The sequence below is a fragment of the Bombyx mandarina genome, chromosome 19 (assembly GCF_030267445.1).
Source record: "Bombyx mandarina strain Sakado chromosome 19, ASM3026744v2".
NCBI classification, from domain to species: Eukaryota; Metazoa; Arthropoda; class Insecta; order Lepidoptera; family Bombycidae; genus Bombyx; species Bombyx mandarina.
Window position 1 is genome coordinate 11,711,313 of NC_143225.1, and position 24,895 is coordinate 11,736,207.

Below are 24,895 nucleotides of genomic sequence, written 5' to 3' on the forward strand. Positions count from 1 at the left end.
CATCCGAGGGTGGCAAGGAGGCTCTGCGTTCTACCTCACTGTCTACTAATTCTACATGAACAGGGTCCATGGATTGAGTGCTGGGCGTGCACTGGGTTTGCAGTGTATCGGCCAGCAGCTCTGCTTTTTCATCATCATCGAACGCCGCGAGTTGGCCTGAGGGGCCTACGAGGGGGGCATAGTTACTACCGTATCCGATTTGAGAGTACGAGCTAAGCGGTAGTAAGACCTTTGGGAGGGCGCGAGTCTTTCTAAGAAATCAGACCATCTGGCATCTCGGACTTCGGCGATGCGAGACTTTAGGTCGCGTTGTAGGGCACGCATTCGAGTACGATTATCCACGGTAGGATACCTATCGTAGGCGCGGATCGAGGCGTTCTTAGCTCTAAGGAGTTCCCTAATATCGTCCGGCAATTTGAAGCGGTGAAGGAAGTCCTCCGCTACAACTTGCTTCGATGACCTATTTAATGTCGAGGTGATGTGTGACGTTAAGATGTCTATGGCTTCAGCGGTATCCTGAGGAGACGGGGTAGAGTCCGGGCTAAACGGGAGCGATGGTGGATCAGATTCAGCCAGGCTGATGCCCAGCGTGTGCCAATCCACCACAGTCCTCGTGACGGGAACGGAATCGGGAGCGCGACCGAGCTTCATAACGACGGGACGATGGTCTGAATCTAACTCTGAAACTACTTCGATCGAGTGTAAGCGCAGAGTTACGTTTTTTAATAACGCTATGTCGAGTATATCCGGGCGATGCGCGATATTTAGCGGGTAGTGAGTCGGGGTTAGCGGAGCGACGATATCGAAGGCGAGATCATCGACTAACGCGTCAAGCCGCCTGCCATTCGGGGTTGTGGTGTGCGAGTTCCACCTGACGTGTTTACAATTAAGGTCGCCCGCCAGAATGACAGAGCTTCCCATGCCGAGCAGCGCCTCGATATCGCTGCTTAGAACGATCTTATCTGGTGGAAGATAAACGGACGCGATAACGATCGGCGCGTGTCCAGTCAGTGAGATTCGGCATACTGATGCTTCGATGTTAGAAAGCGCGGGGGGGTCGAGTGGGACGCAGTGCAGGGCTCGTCTATAGTAAATGACGGTACCACCACCACGAGCAGTGAGCCTGTCGTTCCTAACCATGTTATAGTTCGCGATTTTAGGGTCGCGGCGCGCGGGCTTAAGCAGGGTCTCCTGCACCAAAAAGATGTCAATTTGATGGTCACGCAAAAAATCACAAACCTGATCACGTTGATTTGCGAGGCCGTAAGCGTTAAAAAATCCTATCGTTACGGATAGGGGCTTTATTCTACTTATGTACGCCATTGATTACCGGCGGAGCGAGGGGAGGACGTACGTATTTAACGACGCGTATACGTCAGCGTATTCTTGCACAACGGCGATGAAGTGTTGTGCAGTGGAGGCAGCGCGAATGGCGTCACCTAAAGCGTTAACGCGCTCAAAGTTAATCGATTGAAAGAAGTCGATCGCTAGAGCAAGATTGTCGGACGCTGTCGGAGGGAAATTCGCGGGGGAGGGGCGTATCGCGGGGGTGGGACGAGTCGCGGGGGCGGGACGAATCGCGGAGGAGGGAGTTGTAGCCGTGTTCGTGTACGGCAGCGGTCTCGCCCAGGCCGAGCCACTGGGCACCGGCGCCGGAACGAACGCTGGCTTAGCCTGCGACACAGAGGGTGCCGAGGCTTTGATGTCTGGATGGGAAGCTCGGAGGCGGTTTTGGCGGGCGACGCGGCGATTTATTTTCGGGGCTCGGGGGCATCCGCGGTAATTTGCGGGGTGACCCTGTGTTCGACACAGGACGCAGCTAGGCGGTTCCGTCGCGGTTTTTTGATCGCGAGTGCATAGGGCCGTAGCGTGATCGCCTAAACACTTGACGCATCGGGGGCGCGCGTGACAGTTACGGGAAGAATGCCCGTACAGTTGACAGTTATGGCACTGGCTAGGAGTGCCTTTTTTATGGGGGGCTTCGACGGCGATACCGGAGAGCCTACAGACGGTCCGTATGTTAAAAATTTGCTTACCCTCGGGGTAGGCTGGAGGGCGACTAGAACCATATTATATGGTTCCCTACCGCGGCCGGTGTGCATGCGGTGCACTGAATTTACTGGTAGGCCTTGTTCCAGAAGGTCAGCCTTGACGAGTTCGGCATCCAACTCTTTAGGGATGCCACGTATGACGGCACGGAGTTCGCGTTCCTCCTGTAGCGTATACGTATGGAAACTTATACGCTCCTTACGGAGGTAAGAAGAGAGGGCCCTATGGTCGTCGGGTGTTTGAACCTTAATTTGAATGCCGTTCGCGAGGTTACGGGCATTCGTGAAATTTATATTTTTGGCCTTAAGGGCCAGGCAAACTCGATCCCAAGCTGCCTTCTCCTGAAGGATAACCGGGGGAGGGGTCTGGGTTTTATTTTGAGCCACCGGACGCGGCGACGGAGTGGCACGGGCTGGGGGCGCAACGGGAGTCTGAGGGCGGGGGCGCGACGCGTTCACGGCTTTGCTAATTTTAGCGGCCGCGGGAGCTCGAGACTCCGCGGCACGCTTCTTACCCTTCTGTACCAGGGTGAATCCATCCGTCGATGAGGCGGGGGCGAGGTCGACCTCCATGTCCGAGTCAGAGTCGGAGCACGAGGAGGCGGGTGCAGGCGACCTACGAGCAAGTGTAGGTGCTTTAGAGGGCGCGACGGAGGCCGCGGATGATCGCTCAGCTGAAACGATGGTCACGGCGGACGACGCAGCAGCTTTTCTCGCCAGTATAGGCGACACGGGAGCGGCAGGCACGACAGAGGCTGCGGTGCTCAATGCAGAAGCTCTGCACGCAGGTACAGGCGACGCAGGAGCAGCGAGCGCGGCGGAGTCCTCGAGAGGGCTCGCAGTGTGATTGGCCTTGAAGGCCAGAAACTCTGAGGCGAGCTGTGGGTGGCGAAGTCGGAGGAATTCCGCGAATACAGCGTCCATGATCGCTGAGTACCCAGGTGGGGCGGCCCCGGGTCTTGAAAACACTCGCCTTGCGGCGAGGCCCCAACTTCTCGGACCTGAGCGGTTCTATTGAACACAGGTGGCAATGCGGCGCGATTACTACAGGACAAAGAAAAAGCACAACAAAACAGAAATTACAAAAAGAAACAAAACAAATAAATACTTGCAGGAAAACACTTTGTCGGCAAATGTTCCACGAACACAAAAATAACTAAAACGAAACAAATAAAAGCTTCCAGGAAACACACTTGGTCGGCAGATGTATCACGAACACAGGCCGCGCGAACAATGGCCGGGCTAACAAAAACCGGGCGAACAAAGACTGGGCGATCGAGTGGACGATGAGCACGTCCGCACGTGACGGGTGCCTCTATCGGAATAGGCGACACTGTTCACGCACCGCCGTTTTATACTGTGGCGTTACGGTGTCTACCCTACATTATTGTGATATTTATCAAAACAACATTTTATCATTTAGAATAACAATCATAACAATGTCTTAATATTACTAAAGTCGTTATCCATAAGTAAATAAACTAAACTATATATTTATTATGTTATTTATTGCCAATTGTGGCGTTTGCGCCCACATATACGTACGCTCATTATACCAGTGGATGGGTGGTGGCATTGAAATTCTGTATTCTTAGTGGTATTTTTTTAACGTTCTCGATAGCGTAAAAGTTAACTATAATAATAATATGTATGCAGTTGGAACAGCGCCCCTAGCGGCAAACGTAGGCAAACGTTCCAACTCCATACAAATTTGAATTAACTTTTACGTTATCGAGAACGTTAAAAAACTCGCAACTAAAGCACACTAATGTGTTTCATCTTAGCCAACCCCAGAACAACAATATCATGAGACCGAACTTTAAAAATAATATATTTTTTTTTATTGCTAGATGAGTGGACAAACTCACAGCCCACCTGATGTTAAGTGGTTACTGGAGCCCATAGACATTTACGATGTAAATGCGCCAACCACCTTGAGATATAAGTTCTAAGGTCTCAAGTAAAGTTACAACGGCTGCCCCACCCTTCAAACCGAAACGCATTAGTGCTTCACGGCAGAAATAGGCAGGGTGGTGGTACCTACCCGTGCGGACTCACAAGAGGTCCTACCACCAGTAATAGGACGAAACTATTTCTCTGCTTCACATTTCACATTATTTTGAAGTATTTACTAGAGTTTTCATTCAATGTCGATTATTAACCCTTTAAAAAACCGTAAGGCTGCAACTAAGAGGTTAATGTATACAAAACATCTGCAAAAAAACGCAAGATTCGTTTTCATTTTATTTTGAAGGCGCATTTACGAGCTCTGCGTGAAAAATTGTATGAGAAATGAAAATAATTACACGAAATTCTTAAGGGTAATGCGACTTATTTTCATGCCGGTCATAAAATTCCACGAGTTATTCCAAAGAATATTAAACTTAAGCTGCACGCCTCAGGGCTTCAAATAGATTACATTTAAAATTCGTGACGTGCAAACAAACCGACGTAATTAATTATAATTTAGTGAGTGGTAGCATTTCGAAATGCCTCTATGATTCATAATGTTTTTGTGAATTCAATTCTTGTTTTGAAAATAATTAAAATTGACATATAAAGTTTATTTATTAGAGTTTTTTTAAATAATACAGAAAGAAATTAAATTACAACAAAAAGTTTTCTGTACAAAATTAAATATGTTCTTTTTTCTGTCGATAAAAAAACATTCGCATTTTTGTGTCTGTGGAAATAATACAGCGTGTAGTTTTTGATTATTTAAGAAAAAAAAATAAGCCGTCCTCCCCGACATGTCCTTCTTCAAACGAGGCTTGCGAAGAGTACTTAATGGTAGGCAGCGGCTTGGCTCTGCCCCTGGAACTGCTGACGTCCATGAGCGACAGTGACCACTTACCATCAGGTGGGCCGTATGCTCATCTGCCTACAAAGGCAATAAAAAAAAGCCGCAGTACCATTCACCCACGTAAGAAATTAAATACACTATTTTCGAAGCGTACAATATCTTTTATTTATCAACAGATTGATTCACAGAGATTACTATGCTCAAAGACCCGACAAAGGAATGCTCACTATTTTCCATATTATGTACAAATTTACCTTTAGTACAGTTTCTGTTACTTGGAAATATATAAACTAACAAACGAGCTATCAGATACAGAGTAAAAATCTGTAACGAACATATTTTTAAGAATTCATACTCACAAACACTCATTATATCTCAAAATAGATTCATACAAACACATATTTGTTACCAGTTGTTTATAGTATTATTTTTCTTGGAATTACATCAACGTAAACAAAATCAAACAAAAAGATAGGAACATCAAAACGAATTGGAAATAATAGCAAATAGCAAGTAATGCGTGAATATATGCGCGTTTGGTTTGTCTAATTACACCAAGAAATATTTCATAACAGTTTATTTCTTCATTTAACAATATCAGAGCGTGGTGTCCCCAAAACAAATTATGTACTTACAAATTATCAACTGAACATTTATTAAACGACACAATAATCGACTTAAAACAAAAGGTACATAAATAATAGAATACACAGTGACAACCCTCGCGTACAAGCAAGCTAATTAGCGTGTCTGGTCCAAGGCACCCCCTGGCGCCCGTAAATTAAATTCTATTTATTAATTAATACAGTTGACATTCTTTTGTTTCTGAATCGAATAAAATTATAGTAAGGACAAATGTCTTTGTTGCGAAGATACAGGGTAAAATTGAATTATACAGAAAGTTGCTGAATACAAGATTTGTTTTAATGGAATTCACTTGCAAACGTCATGACGAGTACAGACAGTTTTAATGAAGCGGTTTGGTTCTTCTTCGTGTCAATCTCACTAAAATATTCCTTTTGTTTTCTTATATAACGTCACATGGACCTTTGTGAGCATATAGTTACTAAGAGGAGACTCTTATTCACGCAAGTATTCAATATTACTCCAGTTGTGTTTGGACATGTCGGGGACGTTTTCTGGAAAATGCCGTTGCTTTTCGATAGGCAGCGTGCCAATGGATATTGTTAATTCAATACCAACTGAATGGGATTCACTAGTGACACGATATATTAATAAATGAAGATTGCATGGCCTTGAAATTGATTAAATAAATAACATCTCGTCGAGGTGATTGATATGAAGGACTTCACAAAAATATCTCCCTGACTTAGGTAAGAAGATTGAGTAGGTAGACGACCACTCAGCTTAATTTATAAAAAGACAGCACTGGCACGCATAAATACTATCTCCTTACTTAAACCTAGAGTTATTTAGGGTTAATCTTAGGTCCTAATATTGGTGGTAGGGCGTCTTAAGCTCGCACAGGTAGGTACTACTGCCCTGTCTATTTGGTGCCATGAAGCAGTAATGCGTTTCTGTTTGAAGGGCGAGGCAGCCGTTGTACTGTAAAAACTGACACTTAGAACATGGTGGGTGGCGGCATTTACTTTCATGATTTCTATGGACTCCAGTAACTACTCAGTGACAAATGGGCCGTGAGCTCGTCCAACCATCTAAGCAATTTTAAAAAAATATGGACATAGTTTATTGGGTTTCCATTTGTTTGAAAGCACTTGTAGTTATCGTCAGAGCAGCTTTATCGTACGTAGTCGAGCTAGAAAAAAGAAAGAAAGAAAGTAAGAAAAAAGATACAGATTACATCTGCATTGCTTTTGAGAAAAAAAAGAACCAGCTTGACACATTAAGTGCGCTGTGGAGGCTTAACAAAAACATTATTTCTCCACAACGTTATTCAACGCAATGTATTTCCTGACGAAGATACCAAGCAGCCAAGGGGGCCTTAGCAGGAAATATGCGAAGGACGGCTTGAAGAGCCCTTACAAAATGATACATCGCCTCTGGATTTCATGAGAGGGTTGACTGGAGTATTGTTAGGCCGGAAATTGTATTTATTCTGTGATTATCAGTATATTCTATTAAGTATATCGATTTATTGAATAGTTTTTTCTTTTCTTTCTGAAGTCCTTCGTGAGATATATCTGCTGATAAGTCAATTTCCAGGGTAAGATTGAAGGAAGCATCAACTTGCTGGATCAATCTCATCCGGGTGTGTATTCGATTCTGATGTACATCTTAGGATGTAATGTTTTGGTAAAATACTTTCGTAAGACTCGGGTACAAAATTTTCGTATGCTACTTCATATGACTGGGAGAATAATGTAAATAAATTTGATTTCTCAACTATTACAATACAGTTTCGGAGGTCATTGTGGACTAAAGGATAAAATTCTTGGTGTACTCGTATGGAGAAAAATGATTATCTTGATGCTCAAATCTCGCAAACGATTTTTTCTATAATAATTAAAAACGTATTTAACAAGTGTTCACGAATGATTTGACATGATAGAAAATAGCATCGTTTTAGAAATTACGAACCAGTGAAATTTCTAAATTTACGTAAGTAGTTGATTGCCGGTACTTGCACGTCACCTCAGATCCTCCCAAACCACTAAAGGTGCTTTTAGGTACCTCAAACACCGGTCACCCTTCTCGTCGAACCCGTCGCTTGCGACGAAGGGCTCGGCGAGTAAATTAACCCACAGACACAGCGCACTGAGTTTCACGCCGGATCTTCTCAGTGGGTCGCGTTTCCGATCCCGTGGTAGATTCTGCAAAGTACGGCTCTTGCTAGGGTTCGTGTTAGCAACGTCGTCAGATTTGAGCTCCGTGAGCTTACTTACAAGGTCGGCGAATCTAGAATAACCCCTAAAGGTTACTAGAGTAGGTAGGAAAAAAAAGCAGGTACTTGACGTATTGTAATCCCGAAACAGTAACAGGTAATGATCCTGCCTATTGCCGCGAAGCAGTAACACGTTCCAATGTGAAGGAAAACAACTCACGTTACTTTTAAATATTAAATAATTGAGACTTTGATCACAAGTTTCATATGTATGTCCAGAAACCCAAACTATAAAATATGATCATATAATTAAAATTCTCCTTTAAAATTTATTAAATCATTTTGATATTATTATGAAAATACTAATGTAAAATGTATTTTCGTATTTCAAAATTTAAAATTTAGTGTAAAAGCTTAATATGGTAAAAGAGCATATCATACAACCAAAAGCGGATGAAGTAAAAGAAATGCAGAAAGAAGAAAAAGAAAATATCCTTCCTATGGAACGTTACAATGGATAGACTACTGGAGATACCTAAGGAGGGTTGACGTCAGCCAGGCGGCATGTCGTAACAAACAAGCCAAATCCCAAATCCCTATGCAGTATGACACGAGGACATGATGCGCCGATCCCACAAAATGGGATTAGGGCAAGAAATGCTGATGTTTCCGGCTCACGGAACGTCAATTTATGACCATTCCTTTACGGTTGAAGTAAGTTGAGTCCATTTATGGAATGCACTACCCTTAAGCATCAAACAATCGTCCTCGCCGGAAATTGTCAAGTTCAGATTAAAATCGCACTACCTTGCACAATAATATGGCTCCTACTTTATAACTGTACCAGTTGCTACTTATTTTGTATTTACTTGCATATTTTTTAGTATTTATTTATATTTAATCGTATGTAAGTCAAAATTTTTTTTTTTTTTTTACTGGTGGTAGGACCTGTTGTGAGTCCGCACGGGTACCACCGCCCCGCCTATTTCTGCCGTAAAGCAGTAATGCGTTTCGGTTTGAAGGGTGGGGCAGCCGTTGTGACTATACTGAGACCTTAGAACTATATCTCAAGGTGTGTGGCGCATTTACGTTGTAGATGTCTATGGGCTCCAGTAACCACTTAACATCAGGTGGGCTGTGAGCTCGTCCACACAGCTAAGCAATAAAAAAAAAAAAAAAGTCTATCTTATATTGTATTTATTTTTCACATGTGTATATAAGTATGTATTTTTATGTAAGTTTATTAAGATATAGCACCGTCCAGTTTGCTTATTCCTCTCCCTGCAAGGTTGCCTGGAAGAGATCGCTTTCAGCGATAAGGCCGCCAATTTATGTCACCGTCTATTATTTATTTTATTCTGCATGTGGTGTTAAATAAAGAGTTATATTATTATTAAAAGAAGAATTCGAATTCTCCGTTGTGAAGTCACTCAGAAAATATTTCTCCAAATGCTAATTAATTCTGGAACGTTCTTAACGAGCTTGTCCGAGATAAACAAAGCATTCGTAAACAAAACACGATCGAAACAGAAACAAGACAAAGGACTGATCAGTTTACAGGAAACACCCGAAATGGTCAGTTTATCAGATCAAAAGAGAAAGAAAAAAGCGTTTATCTGATACTGCCCGCTGTATGAATACAAAATATATTTGCGGAGCGTATTCAATGCTGTACCGCTTGTGCTGTATTTGTAAGTTTCTTTGCACACATGTTCTAATATAGGTCTACAGTGATATACTTAAGATACATATCTGAATAGGGAAGCGCTCGTTTCATTGTTTTCGTTCGCGTTTTAGTAAATACCAACACCCATTTTACACATATTTTCGAATCGATTTTAGCGCTTACCACTTGTTTTACAAATGTTTGTCGAATCGATTCAAGCGCTTTTTTCATCGACTAAAATACTGAATTACGTTAGAGTATTGATCTCCCGCACGGGTCAGTACTACAAGCTGTTCCCACAGCGAAGCAATGTTTTGTTCCAGTTTGACAGCCGTTTATTAATCATATTGTGATTTTGAAGGCGATATTCACGTTTTTGTGACTTTTCGTCGAACCCGTCGCTTGTGACGAAGGGCTCGACGAGCGAATTAACCCACAGACACAGCCCACTGAGTTTCTCGCCGGATCTTACCAGTGGGTGGCGTTTCCGATCCGGTGGTAGGTTCTGCGAAGCACTGCTCTTGCTAGGGCCAGTGCTAGCAATCTCTCTCAGGTTGAGCCCGTGAGCTCACCTACCGGTCCGTGAGTAGCTGGAATATTCGCGTCTACCGTCACGCGGTCAGCATCCTTTTTACTTTGCTCCGTGTATTTAATTAGTTTTTTAGTGATTAATTACGATATTTTCGATTAGAACTTGTACAAAACCTGTGGCTTACTACCATAAACGCAGTGCAGTATTCCAAATACTCTGGATTAAGTGTTTTCAAGCAGTAATTTCATTTAAAAATTTCAACATCGTACAATACAATACTGATACATCAAAACAAGCGCATAAACGCTGCTTTTTGTATGGTGCTTCCGACCTTTTAGACGAAACGGCGAAGGAAAAAGTTTACCAGTGATTGTGAGCTGTAGCTGCGCTGGATTTGTGAGTCAACTGAGTTCTCAATTGAATGGACATTGAGCTTGTTTACTTGAGCAGCTGTTTGCAATGATTAAGTCAAAATGCGCAGGTTGTCCTAATATTTTGAAAGGAGTGTCATTTATGCATTGTTCTCGCTGTGAGGACAAATACCACTATACCTGCATTAATTTCAGTAGGCAAGATTACACCGCCTTATCTAAAGAGTTGAGGGAAACGTGGGTGTGTCCATCATGTAAGTGCAAGGAGCCGAAGTCCGGTGATAATACAAACACACCGGTCCGCTGCACCGGAACCTCGACTCAAAGGCAGGACTCGGGAGTGGAGCATCAACCACAGCGCGACGCCCCGGGATTCGAGTTTGAGAACGTTACCTTACGCACGCGACCGCACAGCGGCTGCACCTGTGTCTCTGCTGAAAGTATTCGCGAAATAATAAGACAGGAACTCGATAGAAAGCTCAACTCCCGGTTGGATGCAATTCAGGCGAAACTTATAGGCTTCGAGGAATCTCTTGTCGCGAATCACACACAGAACGATTTACTCAGGAAAGAAAACGAGTCACACAGGGCTTTAATTACAGTGCTTCAAAAAGACAACGAGAAACTTCGAACTACGTCCCAAGATCTGTCTCTTCGCCTACACGTGCTGGAAAATCTTTCGCGCTCTAACAATTTGGAAGTACAGTGTGTACCGGAACACAAGGGTGAAAATTTACAGAACACCATTCAACAGTTGGGTAAAATTATCAGCTGCCCAGTGACCGATCCTGATATTCAGTACTGCTCTAGAATTGCCAAACTTAACAACAAAAGTCCTCGACCTAGGTCGATCATAGTGAAATTTGGTAGCAGGCGTCTGCGTGACAATTTTTTGGCGTCGGTAATCAAGTACAACCGTAACAGCCCTAAAGATAAGCTCAACACTAGCCATCTTGGTATCGGAGGCAATAAGAAGGATCCCATCTACGTAACTGAGCACCTCACGCCAGAAACTAAACGGCTTCATGCCGCGGCCCGGCGCGTGGCGCACCAACTGAATTATAAATTTGTCTGGGTCCGGGACGGGAAGGTCTTCCTCAGAAAGAGTGAAACTACGGGGTACGTGCATGCTCGCAGTGAGGAAACTTTGAAGTCGCTAACTTAATGATCAATCGCATTCGCTTGGCTTCCAGCTCAGCTTTGCTTAATAGTTTTGTGTTTAATAATTTCTTAATTCCCAATTTGTTTTATACTTTTTTTATTTTGAGTTATATTGATTTGTCACTTATTTAATCCTTTTTTTTTGCATTCGAGCTTATTATACATACATATTATTATATTATATTATATATTTTGATGATACAAATTTACTACCAAAATGTACGTGGATTGAGAACCAAAACTTCTGATTTTTTTAGCAGGGTTGCTTGTGATAATTACGACATAGTCGTGATTACTGAGACATGGTGTGACAGCAGCGTCTTCGATTCTGAGTTGTTCGATGACAGATATGTAGTTTACAGACGCGATGGGGAGTCTAGCAATATTCATGGTAAGAGTGATGGGGGTGGGGTGGCTGTGGCTGTGTCCAAATGCTACATCTCCAGCCGGCTCAGAGAACTGGAATCGAACTGTGAAGACATCTGGCTACAAATCGAATGCTTTGATGAGAAAGGTCAGCAAATGCACTTCTACTTATGCTCAGTTTACCTCCGCTCACCCCTTAGGCAGGATGTTCTTGAGGACTTTTTGGGTAATTCTAATAGAGTCTTGGAACAAAATAAAATTGAAAACGTCATATTTGTCGGTGACTTTAATCTATCTTGCATAACCTGGAATGTAACTAATAACATGCAGTCTCTTAACTGTAAGTCTAGTAATCACCTATTGCCTAATATGCTTCTTGATTTTTGCTCGATGAATAAATTACAGCAATATAACTACACGCTCAACAGTGACGGCAAGGTCTTGGATTTAGTGCTCAGTAACAGAACCAATGTTATCAATTTATGTACAAGCAGCGATCCACTTTCGAAGGTTGACCGTTACCACCCACCTTTTGTTTTCAACATATCTGATAGCGGTAGGAAAAATTGTAACAATAATTTGATTCCGGACAACAATAACCGTCTCTATTTTTATAAAGCAGATTACGACAACGTCATCAGAGATTTAATAAACGTCGACTGGGACACAGAACTGGAAGTTTGTCCGTCTGTCGATGATATGCTTTTGGTATTCTATAAACATATTCGCATGGTTATCGAGAAACATGTGCCGAAGCGTTCACCAAGAAGCAAGAAGTACCCTCCGTGGTTTTCTTGCGACTTAATTAAACTTCTTAAGGAAAAACTGAAATATAGGAACAAGCTTAAGAAATTCAATAAAAACCCTTTGGATAAATTATCTTTCGAGTTGGCCAAAAAGCGAGCCCAACACCTTATGGTTACATGCTACAAAGACTACATTGCTCGTCTCGAATCAAGCTTACGATACAACCCCAAATTGTTTTGGTCTTTTATCAAGAACAAAAGAAGGAACGGTAGCCTCTTCCCTGCACGGATGACTCTGGAGGACAAGAGTGCCTCGAACGGCAATGATATTTGCAATCTCTTTGCCCATAGCTTCTGTTCTGTATACAATAGTAGTTCTTTACCCTCCTCGGCCCCTCACGTTGCAAAATTATTAAATAATTACTTGTCGGTTATCCAATTTGATGACGCACATGTACTTAAAGCTTTAAAAAAACTAGATCTGAATAAGGGAGCTGGTTCGGATGGCCTTCCTGCAGTATTTGTTTCTAGATGCGCTACAGTACTTGCTCACCCGTTGCGTCTTATATACAACAAATCGTTATTAACCGGTGTTTTCCCAAGCGATTGGAAGCTGGCGTTGATTGTTCCTTTGCATAAGGACGGCCCGAAGGATCTTATCAGGAACTACCGACCTATTTCAATTCTTGCTGTATTTGCAAAGATTTTTGAGCAACTTCTCCACCCGATTTTGGCTTGGCATTTCAAAAATCTAATCAGCCCTCATCAACACGGTTTCACAAAGTCTAGATCTACGTCAACAAACCTGACATCTTTCATTAACGAAATTGCCGTTGAGGTCGACAGGCGCTCGGCTGTTGATGCTGTGTACACCGATTTTAGCAAAGCGTTTGATCGCGTGAATCACAGGATCCTTTTGCAGAAGCTCTCTGATAACGGCATCGCTGAGCCATTGCTGAGCTGGTGTTCATCATATCTCTCGGCCCGGCAATCAATGGTCGTAGCATCGGGTTTTTTTTCTGACCCTTTCTCGACACCCTCTGGCGTGCCACAGGGATCCCATCTCGGTCCTCTATTTTTTAATATATTTATAAATGACATTGGTGATTGCTTTCACCACTGCAGACATTATCTGTTTGCGGATGATTTGAAGATTTTCAGGGTTGTAAATTGTGCGTCGGATGTGATATTCCTGCAGAACGACATTGACCGCCTGGTTTCATGGTGTTCACGCAACAATATGGACCTCAATCCGGCCAAATGCTATACAATTCATTTTTCCAGAAGAAAAACTAGAACTTACTACAACTACACTATAAACCATAGCATCATAAAAGAGGTCGATAGTATTAGGGATCTCGGCGTAGAAGTCGACAGAGAATTAAGATTTCACGTCCATATTGAGAAGATCTGCTCGAAGGCTTTCAAGTCCCTCGGCTTTGTTTTGCGGAACAGCAGGGACTTTACTAGACCGGAAACAAAAATATTGCTATACAACTCTTACGTTCGTAGCACCCTGGAGTACTGCAGTGTCACTTGGAACCCTTTTTACGACGTGTACAAAAAGAAGTTAGAGAGGGTCCAGAAGCGTTTTCTGTGGCACCTTGCTTTCTCCTGCAATGTTGCTAGAACCATTCAGAGTTACCCGGCGAGGTTAAAGTATTTCCACATGAGCTCTCTTTCGGAGCGGAGACGCACTCTCGATCTATTGTTCCTGCATAAACTTGTTAACGGAGAATACGATACCCCTGATCTCTTATCTCTTCTGAACTTTAACGTGCCGCTGACGTCGACAAGGGCTTCGAAGTTGATGGTGTTCAGGGTTCCCAGATTCTACACCAACCTAGGTAAGAACGCGCCTCTCAGCAGACTAGTTGGGGAATTAAATAATTTACATAACAAGTATTCTCTGGACGTTTTTGCTGGCACTGTTGACAGTTTTAGACGAGAAGTCTACAGCCTTGCTCAATGAGTTTTTTTTCAATTAAGTAATAGTATATTTGGTAGTGAATGTGTAATAATGTAGGGTCTTCATGTAATGTTATATATAGTTTTTCTTTGTTTTTTATATAATGAACCGCTTTTTTTATGCATGCAGTCGGTACCTGTAATTGTGTTAGCATTTAGTGTGAAATCAATGTATATGATACCTGTAATGTTCTGTGCTGATGTATAACATGTTGGTACCCAATAAATAAAATAAAATAAAATAAAAATATCCTCTTAAGCTACCAGCAATTAGTATGGAAAAAAAGCAGAGTGCATTTTTTGGTTTTAAATGTTGTGTAAATACCTTACTGTCGACTGCCTCTCATCGGTCCTTCTTCTTCTTCTTCTTCGGTCCTTCTTTAAAAGAGGCTTGTGGAGAGTATTAAGCGGTAGGCAGCGGCTTGGCTCTGCCCCTGGCATTGCTGAAGTCCATGGGCGACGGTAACCACGTACCATCAGGTGAGCCGTATGGTCGTCTGCCTACAAGGGCAATAAAAAAAAAAAGCTTCTCAAGGCTATCAGATTAGGTGGGGAAAAAAAAGGGCTCGAGTAACCGCTTGACAATAGTTGTATGTAAAAATTACATAATTCGCTAGCAAACCTAAAAACATACTCCCGGGAACGCTACGTTTTGATATTTTGCAACCATTTCTACTGCTTGCTATATATAATTTACATCACCTTTGTACTCATAGTTCCGTATATTCTCATAAAGTATATATTTTCAGGTAAAAGATCTCACTAAAACTCTGAAGTGAAAACGCGCGCTGAATTTTATGTTACCTACGAAATTCTCATTTTAGGTAATGTTCCTTTGCGACACGCGTACATACCCCCTCATCGTAGGTAATTTCTTTCTTAATAATTATCTATGTCAACTTTCTATCTACGGATCTCATCCATGCATTATTTGCGTTGTAAAATGCAGTTCAAAAATACTTTATCATAGACCGTCGTCGTACATAATCAGTAGCATTATTTTTGTTAACGTATTTTGATAGCCGTTAGTTAATTAGTATAATAATCAATAAATTATATAAATACAAAATATTTCATTTTTAAATATTAAGGAGCATTAAGGAGCGAAGCGTTTATTGCGAAGCGTTTATTGTATGTATATATTTTCTTCTAGCGACCCGCCCTCGCTTCGCTTCGGAAACATTAAATTTTATTATTCATAGTTGGGTCCCGCGATGCTACCCGCGGTTATTGCCGTACTGCGGGTGACGCCGCGGGGCGAAGCTAGTCAAAAAAAGTAGCCTAAGTTACTCCTTATATCATCAGCTACCTGTCAGTGAAAGTCCCGTCAAAATCAGTCCAGCCGTTCCAGAGATTAGCCGGAACAAACAGACAGACAGACAGACAAACATTGTAAAAAATGTTATTTTGGTGTATGTACCGTATATATTATATTCATATGTAGTAAAAAGCGGTTATTTCAATATTACAAACAGACACTCCAATTTTATTTATATGTATAGATAATAATGTATTGTCTATGGTTCTCTCTCTCTCTCTCTCTTTTATTTTTCACATTTACAATAACATCTTGCTTCAATGTTTTGCTGGAAATTTTTTTAATGCATTGCACTATCGTAATTGACCACCTGTGAGTTTTGATGTAAGTTAAAACAGTAAAAACCAAAACGGGGTAACGGCAGCAATTGATTCAACAAGCTCATCTCGTAGCAACCAATGTTAGATAATCATAAATTCTGTGCTAACACGACGTGTGGATTAGGGACGAATTAGGGCGTACTGAAAAGGCGACACTTAGAAAATAATTGGAGTTCAAAATATTATGATATCCGACTACCGTGTTGAATGTAATTTATGCTTTTGGTAATTAGCATCATAGATGGCAAAATATTATTTATTAGAGGTGCCTTGTGATTCCGCCCTAGTTAAGTTTGTAATTCAAAAAACGTTACATTTGCGAAAGATAATAAGAAATTCTTTTGTCACTACTTAGACCAGTGATTCTCAACCTTTTTATTGTTGCGGCACATATTTAACGATTTCAAAATTTGGCGGCACACAAAAAAAAAAGATAAAAATTATTTACTTACTACAAACACTGCATAAATAGTTTATCAAAAAATTTTTATATACGAAATAAATTAAAATATACTATAATTTTTTTTTGTGGATTTAAATTTATATTCATGTTTAAAATATTTTTCTTTTAAAATGATATAATTTAATAATATTAACATTATTATATATTCGCAAAATTTGGCGTCACAGTTTTGAAATTAGGCGGCACACAAAAGTGCCGCGGAACAGTGGTTGAGAATCACTGACTTAGACCATGAACTACCATACGGCTTACTGTAGCCGGTATGCGAAGCGTTGCCCAGGACAAGAAGTCATTTGCGATGTTAAAAGTGTCTGTTATTCTAGGTTTTATTTCGCTTAAAGTCGTTCAGCCGTTTCCAGCGCTTAGCACCAGGTGAGCCGTGAGCTCGTTCACCCATCTATGCAATAAAAAAAACTACCTACCCGTTCGAAATTAGATTACGCCTTACTATCTACAAATAGTATTGTTACGCGCTGGGGTTCGGGATAAATAAAAATTCTTCTTCTTCTTCTTCTTGCTTACTGAGGGTCGTGACCGCCTTTTTTTTATTGCTTAGATGGGTGGACGAGCTCACAGCCCACCTGGTGTTAAGTGGTTATTGGAGCCCATAGACATCTACAACGTAAATGCGCCACCCACCTTGAGATACTAGTTCTAAGTTCTCAAGTATAGTTACAACGGCTGCCCCACCCTTCAAACCGAAACGCATTACTGCTTCACGGCAGAAATAGGCAGGGTGGTGGTACCCACCCGCGCGGACTCACAAGAGGTCCTACCACCAGTAATTACGCAAATTATAATTTTGCGGGTTTCATTTTTAATACACGACTAGCGACCCGCCCTCGCTTCGCTTCGGAAACATTAAAACACACATGAAACCAAAAAAAAAATAAAAAAATAAAAAAAAAAGTAGCCTATGTTCATCAGGGACAATGTCGGCTTCTAATGGAAAAATAATTTTTCAAATCGGTCCAGTAGTTTCGGAGCCTATTCGAAACAAACAAACAAACAAATCTTTCCTCTTTATAATATTAGTATAGATGTTATTCCTTCACCCTGGAAGTCAATCGTGAACATTTGTTGAGTACGTATTTCATTAGAAAAAATGGTACCCGCCGGCGGGATTCGAACACCGGTGCATCGCTTCAACACGAATGCACCGGACGTCATATCCGTTAGGCCACGACGACTATCTACATATAGTATTGTTACGCGCTGGGGTTCGCAGTAAATAAAAATTATACCGAAGTACACATTAACACTGTATTAACACATAGAACACTTTAAATTTCTCAAATCGCTTCTTGCGCTTCGCTTCAGGTGATCCGTTCGCTGTTTCGCTTCGAGTAATTCCGATTACTGTCTGCCTTCGTGTCATCTCTGCAACGCTTTTATAGTCGATACGACATCCCTAGAATTTCGAGGACATTCTTGTTAAACCCAGATATGTGTTTCTACTATTTGATAATAGATGGCGCTGTACTTCTCGAGCGTTTTCGATTTTACTAGTTCTTTTGATATTCGTTTTTGCTATTCGATGATTTATGACGTTGCTCTTACCGACGTTACAATATGATAATCCGTCACCACACATAATAATTTTCATCTGGTACACCACTTTGTTTCCCGTTTATTTTTAAAAATTTCATACTCTGAGTTAAGATGTTTCCGTAGATCCTGGTCTTCGCGGACTAAGATGGGATGGGACTTGACCGTTGCACTGTCCGGATGCTGCAGGTGTTGACGGATCATGGTTGCTCTGACTACCACCTCTCACCTCGGGTTTATAGCCAAGAACGTGGGTTACATTCTATCGTCGTATAACCAACTATGGAATGTAACTAATGTGGCGTAATATCGTATGTATACCCATCACTCAAATAGGACCAGACTTGTCAGTGTCGACCGTCATAGCTACGATATTCTGACCCTCGTCCGAAAACGCGAATTATTGTTCTTGTCTCGCGTGTATTTTCAATTTATAAACTAACTTAATGCTTTTGAATGTTAAAACTGATTTCACTGCCCAATAGTTACTATTTTCATTAGTCTCACATGTTTAATGTCCGATATAAAAGCACACACGGCCAGCTTTCACGCCCATAACAATATATTTGGTTCAAAGCTATTTACGGCCTTAGTTTCACCGAAGGCCGCGTCATCGAAAATCGAATGCTGTCGATACCATCTAAATATTCAGATTTATTAGTATTACTTTCCAACGCCGTAACTTGTCTGAGCACCTACTTACACCGCGCTCGCAAGCCACCCCAGCCAAAAAGAAATAAAATGTCATATGTGATTTGACGTGGGTGGGTTACACGATCTACACTTGAGTGGCTAATATATACGATATTCAGTTAAATTTAGATGTGCGCAGACTTTTACCCAACTGCTGCAGAAGAGGGTACTGCTATAAACTATAATACTTTGAAATTAAATGAAAATCTATGTTTTTTAGAAAGTCAACTGGTACTGGTAGTAGGACCTCTTGTGAGTCCACATGGGTAGGTACCACCACCCTGCCTATTTCTGCCGTGAAGCAGTAATGAGTTTCAGTTTGAAGGGTGGGGCAGCCGTTGTAACTATACTGAGACCTTAGAACTTATATCTCACGGTGGGTGGCGCATTTACGTTGTAGATGTCTACGGGCTCCAGTAACTAATTAACACCAGGTGGGTTGTGATCTCGCCCACCCATCTAAGTAACAAAAAAGTAAAGCAGAAATATATAAAATGTGTAAAGATCATATTTCTTAATGTAGATAATAGAGATATGTAGATAGTAGAGTTACAAATAAATAGACATACGTCTGAACCTAATAAAAGCGTATTAAAAAAGGTTCAAGTGATTTTAAATTTGACACTTTCAAAAGGCTTATTCAAAGAAAAACTATATCAAGGAGACCCCTTTGCCTGTGAAGAGATCAGCTATTTTACCTATTTAAAACTGGTCTTTTAAAGGAACGCATTGAGAACTGATAAGCTGGTTGGGTCCGTATTGAAAGGGGAACGTGTGAATGATATCTTCTTCACGGGTAGTCGGCCATGTTATCGTGAATCGGAGTTGGCGGCGTGTGGATTTTTCTCCACCTCGGGTATCATTATGTAAGTAAAATTTTAAAATTTAACTCAAAACTGTAGGAATTTTTTGAGTTTTCATTGATAATTCGGATAACAGTAGAACTGGGTCGTGTTTTGTTATTTGATCCGTTAATACTAGATCCAATATTGGACTACATGCTATTTTTTTTATTACTTAGATGGGCGGACGAACTCACAGCCCACCTGGTCTTAAGTAGTTACTGGATCCCATAGACATCTACAACGTAAATGCGCCACCCACATTGAGATATAACTTCTAAGGTCTCAGTATAGTTACAACGGCTGCCTCACCCTTCAAACCGAAAGGCATTACTGCTTCACGGCCCAAATAAAGCAGGGTGGTGGTACCGTGCGGACTCACAAGAGGTTCTACCATCAGTAACGAAGTTTTTTTTTTTAAAGTTAATTTTTGTTTTTACTAAAATTTAAAGCCTGGTTTTGCTGAATACAAACATAAGTTACGAATACAACCACCACATAGTTCTGTGCTATTCAAACTAGAAACTGATATATATGTAACGGTAGGTATAGTTTTCAAGACAAATAAGCATCCAATAATAAATATCCATTTCATACCATCTAAATTAACGAGGAAATAGATCTGGAAGTTTTAACCTCAAATGAAGGCCGCTGAGACGGTAAATATAATTTCAATCTGCCATTGGATCAGTGAATACAACTTCAACTCATACCTAAATATAAAAAACTCACATAGAAATCCATTCCTTGATATCTCTATCACATAAATCCCGAAGGCTGGTTACGTAACAACTATCTCGCAAGACACTTGTAATCCCCCATGAGTTGCCTCGTTAAGTCAACTTGGAAAAACTTTACGAACATTAAATAAAATATTTTTGTGAGTTGATTTTATTTTCATGGTGCAAGTTTCTGTGTATCACTCGTTCCTTATGCTTGGTGTTCGGTAAAGTTTTGCGAATGGTCTGTTTTATAGCACATGGTGTTGATTAAGAGACGCCTTCGAAGTGCCCGGCTTTATGACACGCGACAGCGGAACTGCGCGTGGTTCGTGATTTATTTGAATCGCTGGCTCGGACACGTTGCTCTCAACATATTTTACCAGAGTTAATCAGAAAATGAGAATACTACGATGGATGGAAGACAGAAACTATATGTTTGTAAAGTCATTGATTAGCTATGTATTTTAAACTCAACACTGCATATTTATCGTTCGGATTTTTTTTATTGCCCTTGTAGGCAGACGAGCATACGGCCCACCTGATGGTGAGTGGTTACCGTCGCCCATGACTTCAGCAATGCCAGGGGCAGAGCCAAGCCGCTGCCTACCGCTTAAGCTGAAATTTGGCTTTCATCTAATCACGTTCTGATTCGAAGGATCATACAGCTCTTATACAATTAAGGCTTTGACTCTACTTCTCAAGGTGGCAGCATTTACATCGTTTATGCGTCTTTGTGATTATTAAGTGGGTCGAGAGTCCCCTCCCCCCCCCCAATATATAAGAATGCAGTTTATAAGAAAATAAAACTATGCCTAATTTAAAGGTATGGAACGCACGAATTCTGTACAGCCAATAGCCCGGACGGTGTCCACGCCAGTACTTCACGCACAAGCGGGGACTACGAGGTCTGCGAGGGCGTCCAACCACCACCACTGCATCAACGACCGAACACATACAGCGCGACACAGCACTAATGGAACGATATAGAATCGCACGCGCGACTCGCGGCTGATATTTTAATTACCTTTTATAATACAGTCCACTTTATAATAAAACCTCAAGAATGATTAAACCTTTATTTTAATGAGCTAACAAATAACGGGTGTACCTATTCTGCGTATTCACGCTTTCCTTATTTTTTTTCTCCCTATTTGCTAGCCTAAAGGGCTAGTCAGTCCAGTTAAGCGTGGACGGGTAGGAGAGCTAATGGGATCGAACTGAGAGAATTGGTAACATTAGCTCTAGCAACAGCGTGGTTTCGCAGAAATTACCACCGGTTTCAAATCTTGACCCATTGAGAAGATCCGGCGAGAAACTCAGTGGACTAGAATTGGCTTCTACCAATATAAACGCGCGCATATGTATAAAATATTTTCTGAAAATGAAATTTGAAGTCGTCGTGGCCTAACGGATAAGACGTCCGGTGCATTCGTGTTGAGCGATGCACCGGTGTTCGAATCTCAGGCGGGTACAAATTTTTCTAATGAAATACGTACTCAACAAAGGTTCACGATTGACTTCCACGGTGAAGGAATAACATCGTGTAATAAAAATCTAACCCGCAAAATTATAATTTGCGTAATTACTGGTGGTAAGACTTCTTGTGAGTTCGCGCGGATGGGTACCACCACTCTGCCTATTTCTGCCGTGAAGCAGTAATGCGTTTCTGTTTAAGGGTGGAGCAGCCTTTGTATTTATACTTGAGACCTTAGAAGTTATATCTTAAGGCGGGTAGTGCATTTACGTTGTAGATGTCTATGGGCTCCAGTAACCACTTAACACCAGGTGGGCTGTCAGCTCGTCCACCCATCTATGCTATAAAAAATTGATATGCATGCATTGTGTCGTTTGCTTCGTCATCTATTTCGGGACTTCATCAAAACCGGACATACGCCCGAAAATAAAACTTAAATATCAAAAAAACTTTGCCAAAAGCGCTTCAACGAATAAAATAAGACACGAACACTGTTCCCGTAACTTAAGGACCGAGACGAAGCGAAAAGGAAACATCCTAGGTACGGGCACGTCATAATAATCGTGAAAAATGTCTTTCATGTTGACAGCGTAAAAATATATCATGAAAAGAAATCTCTTGGTCCGGTTTTTTGCAGCCGTAACGCCGACCACCTTAACACGCAAATAAATAATACATGAGAAACGCACATTTGTCACTAAGTGTAAGATATAGACGCTCTGAAATAGATAAATTGAATGTTTCAGATGGGATGGCTTAGAACGCCTTCAGTCTGACCAGAAAATTACCACAATTGCGAATGAAAATATGCTTTCGGAGTGGCTGCAATTTGTGCGCGTCACTTTAGTGGAAGATTTATGAATGGGTTCGAAATAAAGTGCTCGAATCTGAAACTTATGATATGTGTCTATGACTGTGACTATGAATCAAGTCATAATTAAAAGCACTTATACGATTTAATCTCGTATTTATTATGGTCGTTATATTATTTCCGATGCTTGATAAACCTTAACGGTCAGTCGTTCGTCACCGTGAAAGTTGTAAAGTATATACGTCGATAATCTATATATTAATACGTGAAGCAAAAACTTTGTACCCCTTTTTACAAAAATTTCGCGGACGGAGGAGTATGAAATTTTCCGCGCTTAGAGAGAATAGAGAGAAGAAGTGCAGAATGCTTATTTTTTTAATTGTGCATTAATAATACATTAAATCAATAAAGAAAATATTACATACACCACCATGTATTTGACACACACACACACACATATACTGTTTGTTTGTCAAACTTTTGTTATTGCTTAAAGTCTGTAGTCAAATTGAGAATAGTTTAGTATTGTTTATCTTTAATATTACGAGTATTTGTCTATAGTGTAGTCTTGGCGAAATCTGTAACAATAGAACCATAATAATGTTGAAACTTATAATTTCAATTAATTATAGTCGAATTTCGACTACTGCGGGACCAGTAGTTATGTTTAAATGCCGCAGAGCGAGAGCAACCGTTTCTATTGGAGTGAGTCACAGATTTTATGAGGTCGGTCCATCGTGTTTGAGATCGTCTGTGAGATCTTATGCCCTCGACTTTCCCTTGCACCACCAACCGCTCAATGGAGTCCTCATTACGAGTGACGTGCCCGAAGAACTTAAAGATTCGTATTTGGACTGTTGACGATAGTCTCTCCTTGATGTTGAACTCTTTCAGGATCGAAACATTGGTACGATGCGTGGTCCACGGAATTCTATGGTTATTTACTTACCTATAATAAAAATAAATAAAAAAGCCTTTTATTTCGTCTCTAAAAACTAACTGATATATTTTACATAATCTTTGTTTTTATCATTTATAAATTATTATTCTTCCATTATTTTTATATAATTTTATTGAATTGATTTGTTTTAGATTTACAATAAGCGTGAACCTCTCTGTTGTTGAGGGTAAATGCCTCCTCCAAAACTACCTAATAGCCTGTATCTGTGGCGTTTTTCATCCACAGCTTACCAGCCGTCCCTTCAATGTCGTTAGCCCATCTGCTATCAGGTTTTCCTCTTTTTCTATTTCCCCGATATACTATACCTACATATGTTACGGTAAATGTACACTCTTGGGAAATGTACACTTTTACCGGTAAATGTGCACATTTGCCTCCTTGTTTGCATTTAACTAACATTTACAATTTCAAACTACTTTTACCGTAACATATATCCCTATAATATACTATGTAAAATAATAAATCATTATGAATTTTATAAATTAGCACAAATTTTAACAGTACACTAAAATTTTACCGTCACACAAAAGTGCGGCGGCTTGGTGCTCGACAATCGCTGCTGTACACAATACGCGGTCTAAAATACTACTCCACACCAAGCTTAATTTTAACGTACTCAATAATGCAACTTTAGATCTATAAAAGAAAATCATTCCAACCTAATTATGTAACTCATAAACTTTGTTTGATTTTCCAAAAAAACATCAACGCTCTTGAAGCGTCTCATAAAAGCTATTAAAAAGCTTATGGCACATGAAAGTTTTACAACCATATCGAAGACCCGCCAGTAAGGTCCGAGCTTTCGAGAGCCCGATTATCTTCAATACCACGCCAAAATTAATTTCACTACCCAGAAGCTCATAAGATTTTTTATCGCTGCGAAATTCAAATAAAGCTTTTTACGAGATTCGCCAAATTTGACATGCATTACTCTAGTCAAGACTTTTTGCCCTAAGAAGCTAATAAATTATTCAACTTTATGTCTTATGGCGTTTATTTTGAGATCCCTATTTGCTTGTCTCTGGGGCGTAAGCTGACAATGTTAGGCTTCGTTTACATACAAGTGAATGATGACGGCGACAGGCTCATTGCAAATTTATGCTGACGTCACAGAACACCCTGAATCGGATGTGATAAATGTTCTTTTAACTTTTCATAGTTACAAAGAAATTCCGGAATCAAAGCGTTTGGCCGAATGATTTATGTCCAAGATAAGGTAAGGGACAAATTTTGTTTATGAACGAAAATGTATGTTACTAGATTCCTCATGTAGTATGTA

General features: G+C 40.9%; 2 protein-coding genes across 3 annotated transcripts in view; one reads left to right on the forward strand and one right to left on the reverse strand.

The window, feature by feature from the left end:
• LOC114252718 (zwei Ig domain protein zig-8) overlaps window positions 1–24,895 on the reverse strand; it is a 280,444-nt gene that overhangs the window by 213,848 nt on the left and 41,701 nt on the right. The gene's annotated exons all lie outside the window — the stretch shown is intronic.
• LOC149500884 (uncharacterized) lies at window positions 10,366–11,559 on the forward strand. Its single transcript, XM_089735484.1, has one exon. The coding sequence runs from the start codon at window positions 10,366–10,368 to the stop codon at window positions 11,386–11,388; it is 1,023 nt and encodes a 340-aa protein (XP_089591610.1). The 3' UTR covers window positions 11,389–11,559.

Coding starts and splice junctions, on each gene's coding strand:
- LOC149500884 (XM_089735484.1), top strand. CDS start 10,366: ATGCATTGTTCTCGCTGTGAGGACAAATACCACTATACCTGCATTAAT.